Source organism: Loa loa (genome assembly GCF_000183805.2).
Source record: "Loa loa unplaced genomic scaffold supercont3.2, whole genome shotgun sequence".
Lineage (NCBI taxonomy): Eukaryota > Metazoa > Nematoda > Chromadorea > Rhabditida > Onchocercidae > Loa > Loa loa.
This window is the reverse complement of record NW_018108182.1, coordinates 948451-958256: the sequence shown is the minus strand read 5'-3', so window position 1 is coordinate 958256 and position 9806 is coordinate 948451. Positions and strand designations below refer to the sequence as shown.

The 9806-nt window shown below is 28.7% G+C and overlaps 1 protein-coding gene across 1 annotated transcript; it reads right to left on the bottom strand.

Moving 5' to 3' along the window:
• Positions 1 to 4744: 4744 nt before the first annotated feature.
• LOAG_09736 (hypothetical protein) lies at positions 4745 to 9184 on the bottom strand (the record flags this gene model as incomplete). The annotated part of the gene is made up of 10 exons (XM_020448007.1): positions 4745 to 4904; positions 5222 to 5364; positions 5528 to 5725; positions 5977 to 6115; positions 6253 to 6419; positions 6541 to 6691; positions 7019 to 7200; positions 7540 to 7647; positions 7876 to 7974; positions 8993 to 9184. The coding sequence occupies 10 exons, from the start codon at positions 9182 to 9184 to the stop codon at positions 4745 to 4747; spliced, it is 1539 nt and encodes a 512-aa protein (XP_020301813.1).
• Between the last annotated feature and the right edge of the window lie 622 nt (positions 9185 to 9806).

The window sequence follows — 9806 nt, the reverse complement described above, 5'->3', positions numbered from 1 at the left end:
GAGAGAGAGAGAGATAACATAAACAATCCTCTAGCGTAACCTAATTTATTCAATTAGTATTTCGTCTCACATAAACTTTATCCAATGCATACAAGTGAAAAAAGTTTTGATATTTAAAAAAGTTGAAAAAGTTTATTTGCACAAGAAGAAAAGTATATTTTGTTTTCGTTGTAATGACTTCCAGTATTATTTTTCTTTTATTGATGAGGATGCTTTTTTTTTAACAAATGATAATAAGAAATGAAAGTCTTAGCGTCAAATTCTGAACTAGTTTTACAGGGACAGTCCTCTATAAATCGGCAAACTTCAAATTTTTGCAAGATATCTAAAACAATCAGATCTAATGCTATATATCATTTGAAAAAAAAAAAATGAAGGCATCGACCTTCATTTGTGGTTAATAATAATGGTTGTGACGAATTTAATAGTAATGTCATCATTTCGGCTAAAATTTTCAAATAAGATTGAGGAATTAGAAAATATTGCGCAAATGTCATTTCCATATTAAAATACAAATTATTGTGTTTTTGCTTGAATTGTTTAATTCAGGTTGCATTATTTTTATTGATAATTTTAACTTTTTTACCTTCCTGTTTCAGATATTGTCATTTTTTTTTCTTTTTTTTTTTGATAACATTAGTTGTAAAGGAATTTAATCATTGGATGAACACTTCGGCTATTTTAAATTCAACTGTTATGCAAATTTAATTTGATTTCATTGGTTGCATTTCCATCTGTTACATTTTGTTGCAAATCATACTGGCAGTAATTCTATTCAATTTATTATTGAAAAAGATACTGTACTTATCAAGAATAATTTCATAATAACTTTCCAGGAATGCATCATTCTTCTTACTGAAAAATAATGCCAAATGAAGCTCTTTTCTTTTTGTAAAGTTTCGCTGAAAGATTAACATAAAGATTGTTATCACTTTAATAAAAGTACAACAACATACACAGTAAAGATATTCATTCTATGTACATTTTCTAAACATCATAAGTTTAAAATTATGTCACCATATCATAGTGATAAAAAGATTGGACAATTATAAGATTATTGTCAACCCAATTAAACTCAACTAATTTCACTTACGTCGAAATTTTTGCACATAAATGACTTGTTTGATAAATTAAATTTCACAAATAATTACTCCGCATGTTTCAGTCTTTATTTTTCTGTCAATTATCATATCATTTATTGATGTAACGATAACATCAAAAACACCCTATCAGTACGAAGTATGTATCATTTCCTTTTCTTCAAGTAGAACATCAAATATCTGCTTTTAAACATTTCTTAAATTTTGGAAAAAATTTTAATTCAATTTTCCTTAAATTTAAACATTTATTCCTAAATTTAAGAATACATTAAACGTTTAAATGTAGAGATAGGTGACTTGAGACAGCAGTAAATCAAAAATTTCCAAATAAAAACGTAAATTTGCAAATGAAAATGTCACAGTGTGTGACAAAAATTTTTTTGCAATCCTTTACAAAGGCTTCGGAGATTATCAAGCGAAAATGCATTCAGTCTTTCATAGGCATTATTATAATAAAATGACCAGACAGAATACTAATTATACGATACATATCAGTTTGTATTATACATATATATATAGTACCACCGTATCCATCATGCAAATAATCAGATTACTTTTATCAAAACTAAGCGGATTAATTGTTGAAAATTTTACAGGAATAACCTGCTCTGTCACTTGCAAATCTGTCATTTATCAATATTCGATTAATTTTCTTCCAATAAATTCCATCTTTTTTTTTGCAATCATACTGAAAGTTGCATAAGGAATTGCATAAAATGAAGTCAGATAATAATTGTTTGCGCAAATAATTTAGTTATTTTTATTGGATACATTTCAGAAATTTGAATAATTCATAAATTTCACTAACACCAATAGGTTTGTCTCCTGTAAATGTCTCCCTTTACTTCATAACGAATTGGTTGTTTACATCATATCAGGATGATTGAGGTAAGTAAATTATGAAATAAATTAAATTAAGAGGAAAAATTGAGGAAATGAAAAAGTAAATTAAATAAATTAAGAAAAAAAAATCAAAACAATAAAATTTATATTGGATGATTGTACAGCAAAATACATGAATTGTAGTATTTTCATTGAACCTATTGAAATTCATAGGAAGTGTTATTGTTATCAGAACATACTCTCTCATTTGTGCATTTCGTTTCACTCTTTCATAACTTATCTTTCTTATCACAATAACAGTTATACTGTAACGAATCAATTATATTTCCTGTTTTTTATAGTGTTAATAAGATTGTCATAAGAAAAAAAGAAGTGCATGAAATGAGATGCCATTATGTTAAATATATAATTATTCCATACTTTATTTAAACAATAGTAAAGTTTTTATTATCACTAATATCAACACCTTTTGCTTTTTTTTGATATATGAATACGAACAGTTTCATCTTATAATTTTAAATTTAATTAATTAACTTTTTTTTTGTAGCATCCATTTCAATGTGAAATTATTTAATAAATCATTTTTGGAAGTAATAAATAAGCATTGTGGAAATTTTATTATAAAATTTGACGGCAACGAATTATTTTAAAAAAGATCGTTAAAAAAATTTTGCTGAAAATAAAAATCAGAAGTTTCTTTTTTTTTCTCTTCTATTTTGTCCGTCCAAGTTTTTCTTTAAGCTTTACTACCCAATGCTCGATCGGAAATGATACGTTGAGGACAAACATCTTGTGACAATCTATCCGATACGAGACATGTGCCTGATTATTATATTTGGCTTACGATTCCAGTTATTCGGACTATAATTAGAAGCCAAAATTATATAATTTTACTGTTCCATTCAAACCGAGCAAAATATTTGATGATTTTACATCACGATAAATAATAATTTGCAAGCAAATTTTTAAATTTCAATAGCACTTCTTGAAGGTTATTGAACAACCCATTCTTCAGATAATGGCGCTCATTTTTATTTACTAGTCCTAGGCTAATTTTAGTGAATAATATATAGCATTAGCCTAACAAACAAAGAAAATGAAGCGGTCCAATGGGCGGTATCGTTTGCTTTTTACGAAAGATTCATCTAAAGCCGTAAATAAAATTCTAAATTTTCAATACGCATTTTTATCAGGAAAATCTTCCGGAAAAATATTTGATTTCATCGAACAGATTGGAACATACAAAGTTCATATCCATGGATGTTTCTAACAGTTGTCTCCCCCTTTCAAATACTGAAACAGAAAAAGTTGAATTTGAATTTTTACAATTTCCGGAGCTCAATTACTTTTCTTTTGTCACTTTTGTTAATCGATGATGACAAATTAGCATGTACCCATCATCAATTAACAAACACGCATTCCCTCTACCTGAAAAGCCAACAAATATGCATCGCACATTATTAACTTATCATACAAATTTATGTTCTCTTTGTCTGAAAAACCAATACATGTACATTTGCGCATTATAATTTGTCACAAATGCGCATTTGCATTACTTCAAAAACCAATAAATGTGTATTTGCTCATTTGAATTTGTTACTAAGTTTGTGTTTTTTAAAAAGTGAGACACGCGGATTTGCATGGTCTGAAATGGTCTGAAAGACAGACGTACATTTGCGCATCCTTTAACTGTTACAAAAACGCGTTTGCCTTTCTTCAAAAAACAGTGGATGTCTTTTTGCGCCACAGTACTAACTTATATTTCAGCAGTGTATGCGCTTGAAAAAGAAACACAACAGTGCTTAAATGAATTAGAATATATGAAGGAATTTGTGAACCTTTTGATTTGTATTTACAGATTGTCGAAGGAAAAGATGTCAAAAATTTGTGTTTGCTTCAGAAAAAAAATTGAGATTTCAACGATAAATGCGACAAATATAAATAACTAGCCGAAATATCCGACTGGTTACGGTAAGTTCAAGTTAAAAGGTTGGAATAATTTCAATGCTTCTTCTCTAGCAAATAAATCAAAACTATCATTAATTATTACTGGTTGAGTCTTTTTTTTTCATAATCATTGTTCGATTGTTTCCTTCTGGGAATACCACCTTCATACGTAAATATTCTAAAAATACAGTAACCAATTGATGAAACAATGCCGAAAGACTAAATTCCTTCCGGAGATGCGGAAGATTCATGTTAGATTGCATCTCTTAATGCCTTGCCATTATCAGTGATACAATCGTAACTGACGGACAATTCACGATGAAATTTGATTTAAACATACCGCCAGAAAGTCTCACAAATGTTATTGTTTATTAACAACACAGAATGTTTATTACATATTAAAGGATGGCAAAAAAAGCCTGGAATGTTTTGATCAATTCTTTTAGTATTCATTTACTGATATGGTAAAGTTAGTTTAAAGGATTGATAGGCTCGAAATTTCACTTTGGTTGCAAATTTTTCAAAATGAAACTTCAAAATTAATGCAAATTATTTCCTTCTAATATCAAAATTGGTGATGGTAAATTCTAAACAAAGATTTGCGACATCTAACTTATATTTTCCTAGAAATATTGTTTAACCCGTAAAAAAAAGTACACGAGAATAAATATAGCATCATAATATGTGTGGCCAAGGACTAAAAAATGGGCAAATGAAAGATGAAGCCTGAAAATAATTGCTTCATTGTTGCAGTAATTAGCAGTGAATGCGAAGTGAAAGAGAAAAACGAAAAATACATAGGCAGAAAGATATGTAAATGGCATTGATAGGGGAGGAAAGTAAAGAAAAATACTTTAAATGAATACATAATCGAAATAGTAATTTTTACTCTTCGAATAACTCTTACTGTTGTACAAATTGCAATCAATTAAAGTATCCCATTTGATAGTCCATGTACGATCACATGCTGCATAGTATGGCCATGCTAACTCATTGATCTCATTTAAGAATTTCCTAAAAGTTTAAATTTAAATATTAGTAAAATTCAAATTAAATTGTATTCGAGAACAAACTTCGAATTTCAACATTTAATAAATATCTTAAGAGTGATTGTAGATAGGACATAGTGGGGTGAAATAGTACACAAAAAGAAGCGAATCAATACTCTAGGATCTGAAATATTTCCCCATTTTTTAATTTATGCAATGATTCATTGTTTCAGATATCAGATGAATGCTTCCTAAGACTGCAAAATAGAAGCATTGACCTTTAAAGTCAACAGATGTTTGGAATAGTAAACTTCAAACTGAGCAAAAAATTTGATAAATTACCAATCTGTCTTATTTCCAGGTATGCAAGTGTAACTTTGTGGTGACACATCTTTGTGCTGCAACAATACATAGTCGTAATATAGTGTATGATGAGGATTCTGGCGATCATTTTCATATTCCATCCTCACTTTCGTTGAAATAGCCTGGACAAAATGATCATTTTTAGAGCAACTGTAGATCCGTCTTGCAAAATTTACGACAAAGTTAGATGGCTTAACGTTTCTGAAATAATTTGAATAGTTTGGTTAAGTCATGTAAAATTAGCAAAATTTGAATTTATGAGTTCAAAAAAATCACGAGATTTACCAGAATTTGTTTTCCGGTTAATGTTATTCGTGTTTGCCAAATGCCAGCTTCTTGTCTGTTTAGTCCAGTTTTGAAACCGCCATCCTCCCAAATAGGTTTGCATGTATATCTTAATTCTGATGTACTCAAATACTCTTTTTGATTTGTTTCAATGCTTGTTTGGATTGTTTTCTGAGATGACGAAACTGCTACGCAAACCTGAAATAGAGTCCTTTTGGTGTCGCTGAAAATACTTCAGGCTATTTGCAGATTAAGTGCCTACGTAGATATCTGCGCATAAGACTGCAGTACAGTGCAGACGGATACTACCTAGCCAGGTATACATTTGGTTACCTTTTCTCCCTTACACTACTCTCACTTACTTTTACAATAATCTAATACTTTAAACTGATAAAAAGTTTGATAATTTTGATAAAAGTTAAAGTAGTGTAGTAAGGCCAAAAACATACATGGCTTATTTCGAATGTTATCTGATTATTGCCAAGCCCATGCACAGATGATAATAAGATAACATTTAGAACGAATAATGATGTCGTTAAAAGTAACGATGCTATAAACAATGTCCAATGAAATCCTTGCGAAAAAAACCTGCAAAAACATTATTCATTTAATACTGTCATTTATTTTTAACAATCCAAACAATTGGAATACGCTTTTATCAGTTATCAATCATATCGATTAATTAGAGCGTTATATTCCAAAATGTGCCAACATAAAATGTGTACCTGACGAAGGAACTTGAGCATTTGTGACGATGATAAAAACTTCTTGAACTACAGATATAGTGATAACAGCATGGTGCACAACAGGTCACTATTGATAACATGTATATAGAGAGCGTTAGTAAAAATGTTAAAATAACCTTCAAAACAGGTGTTAACAAGAATCGAAGCTGAAACAAAAATTTAGTTTACTTCAAATTTATCTTGATATAATATGATTAAATTCACTAAAATGTTCATTACTTTTGAATGTTTCCAAAATATTTGAACGTTGAAAATAAGTATTTACACCTTGAATAGAGCATTTTGATGTCGTTGCTTGTCGAATTTCACAGGTAGAGTTTGCTGTTCGTGATTACCTTCTAACATTGGTCCATAGATCCTGCGAATGCTGTATCGGACAGGCCAAAGTTCATCATAATCTTTCAAACGTCCTCCATTCCTCAAAGTTATGAAATTTCAGATGTTCTCAAATTAACTTTCCAGTAGAGAAGATTGATCTAATACTTTATAATGAACTATTTAATCGATGAAAATGAATCTGCTTAAGCATTCCTTCACCGGCTTTTCTTCTGGTATGGAGGTTAACCATTTATTTGATTTTTTATTTTTCGGCCTTTTATTTATTTACTAATATTAACCCTTTATTAATTTATTCTTCGTTTTTTATAATATTTTTTATGCATTTCACTTAATTAACTGTTTGTTTTTAATTTATTAAAAATTTATTTGTTTACTTATCCAACAATAAAATGTTATAAACAAATACTTTTGGCTTAGATTAAGTTTGAATTGTTCGCAGATTGTTGGTTGTCTTGCAATTGTATCGGCACGTGATAAAGGTTTCAAAGGGAATATCATTCGGCGATATGCAAAATATAACATCACCAAGCGCCACAGAATACTTACAGTTGTCGCCGATGATGATATTATCAGGGGCCATTGAAGAATCTAGAAAGTTTTTGTTTAAAATTCCAAAATTTTAGTGCGAACCACAATTTCTACTAAAACTTCGTATTTCTCAGGTCATATTTAACTAATTCTTTTATAAATCTCTTCAGATAGATTAATTATCATCAGCTTATCGACTGATCGAATGAGGTTATTTGATCAATTAATATTAACTGATCAAATTTGGTTAATTTGGTTAAAATTTGAAGCTCTATAAAGCAGTTTGAAAGATCTAACTAATTTAGTTGGTTAAAAAAACCTGGGATACCCTGAACTTGGAGAATTTTTGAAGCGATAATGATAAGATGTCCAAGTATGTTAATGAAAAAAGAAACAGACCTGAGGACCAACACATCGACAGGAAGTGATAAAGATAAAATTTATAATTGTCAAAGGCATATCATGAAGAATCATAAATAGGAATGCTATTCGAAAATTGTTAAATGCCTGAAAAACTTCCCTGCGTTGAAGAAATTTTTGCCACAGATGGTATAACTTCACTTTGTGGCCTTGTGGCCAGATTTTCATGATGACCATATTGGTCTTCTATTTCTTGGCCCTATTGTTTAAATTTTCGGTCAGCAATGCAATATATTTTTTATTGTTACCTATATAATTTGTTACAACATTAAGTTACTTCCTTTAACATAAATGCTATGAATTTAAAAAAAAAACCTGAACCCATTGTACAAAGGCTTCATAAATAATAGCAAAGCCACTTCGATATGGTGCTATATCAAGACGATAAGCAAATGCATTTTCAACACATAATACCTGAACTTTCGGTAAAGATCAAAGAAAAATATTGAAAATGGAAATGGTAATTGTTTGGGAGAGGTTCCTCCTTAATATCAATATTATTTCATTCATATAAAATCTAACTAAAGCATTTTTCCGGATTATAAATATCAGTTTTATTGATGTATTTGTTTACTTTAACTTTAATTCATTGCTTTTGAACAATTAATAATAAAAATATTATTTGTTAAATTTTTTGTTTTTATTTTTTGCAAATTCCGGAACAAACTTATTGTTTAAGGTTTCTTATTTCACTTATATTATTACTATTGGGTTTTAGTCAAGTGAAATTCCATGTAGTTAGATTTAAAACGATGGAATAGAATAAATTTAAAGTCTGTTCATAAGAAACTTTTGTAAGTTATATACTTTTCAAGGTTAGACAAATACAAGAAATGCCAGTAAGTAATTAAGTAAGGAAGAGATTTTAGCTTGGGTTATGGATAACATTCGCGTAGTTATGATGTAGCATGGCTAGAAATTGAATGCGATAACGCAAATTTCTAATGAAAAGAATAACTTGGCTATGTTGCAAAAGGACATAATGCTTTGCTTGGCCCAATGAGTTGGTCCAAATCTTTTAATATTTAAAATTTCAAATAGATCGATTATAACAGAGGGAGTAGCTATAATATAATAGATATAATAGAAGAAATACTTTAAGATTGAAAATCCTTTTTTTTTTGTAAATTTATTTGTATATATAATGTCAATACACTGAAATTTGTTTATTTTTCAAGCTAACATTATTTTTTTTGTTTGGTAATATTTTAAAATAGATTGCATTACTGTTACTCTGTTAATTACCGCTGTTACTCTATTAATTAATTATTGACTTTATAAATTATTCACACTAAATTTCATCAATTTTATTCTCAATTATGAGTAGTAAAATTATGTTTTATAATTTTGTGAATTTTTCTTTTTCGCTGTTATCATTTATTACTAATATTTTAATTTTCGTTATTATTATTAAATGAAATAATTAACCAACCAGTAAAAGTGATGTTAACATCGAGCCAAAAACAGTTGTGGAAACAAGTGCCACAGCAAGCCAAGTCTTTAATGGAAATGATGTGACATAACCTCGAAGAGTGAAATAGACGAAAAGCCAATCACATAAATCGGTAATCGAATAGATGATAAAACTGATCGCGTACAATGCATGCATCGTACGACCTAACATAATCTTTTTCAAATTCATTTTTATAATGGGAAAATTAATCCCAATATAATTAATATCATTATTTAACTTATTTTTGATTATCATATTGCACTATAAAGCATTGATAATGATAACAACGATTATTATCATTATCATTTTGCTTAACTATTTGATACAATACTCTTCAGTTATGATAATAATTCTTTATTTCTTAAATTTCTTTGAAATATTTTACCTATTACTGATTATTAATTCTTGAGATCATCTCAGCAAATCAATTTATTTATTTGATATTATTTCATTATTCTTTTTCTATTCTCATCATTTCTGTTAATCTTTTTTTAAGAATGCAAAATTTTTGAAATTCTAATTGCTTAATTATTTAGCCCTAATAATTAGTTGAATTTGCTTTAATTAAAAGTTTTCCTTATACATATTTTTTAGCTGCTTTATAAATTCTGTAGAATCTACATCAAAATGTCCCATATAATAATAATGGGACGAAACAAAGATTGACAAGCTGTGACTTTTTTTTCTCCCCCCCCCCCCAAGGTTGGAATCATTATAATGCAAATGATGATAATTCTAATCAACTTAGGAAAAAAAAAAGTCATGATTCCTCTTTTTTTTCTTTGAATTTTTT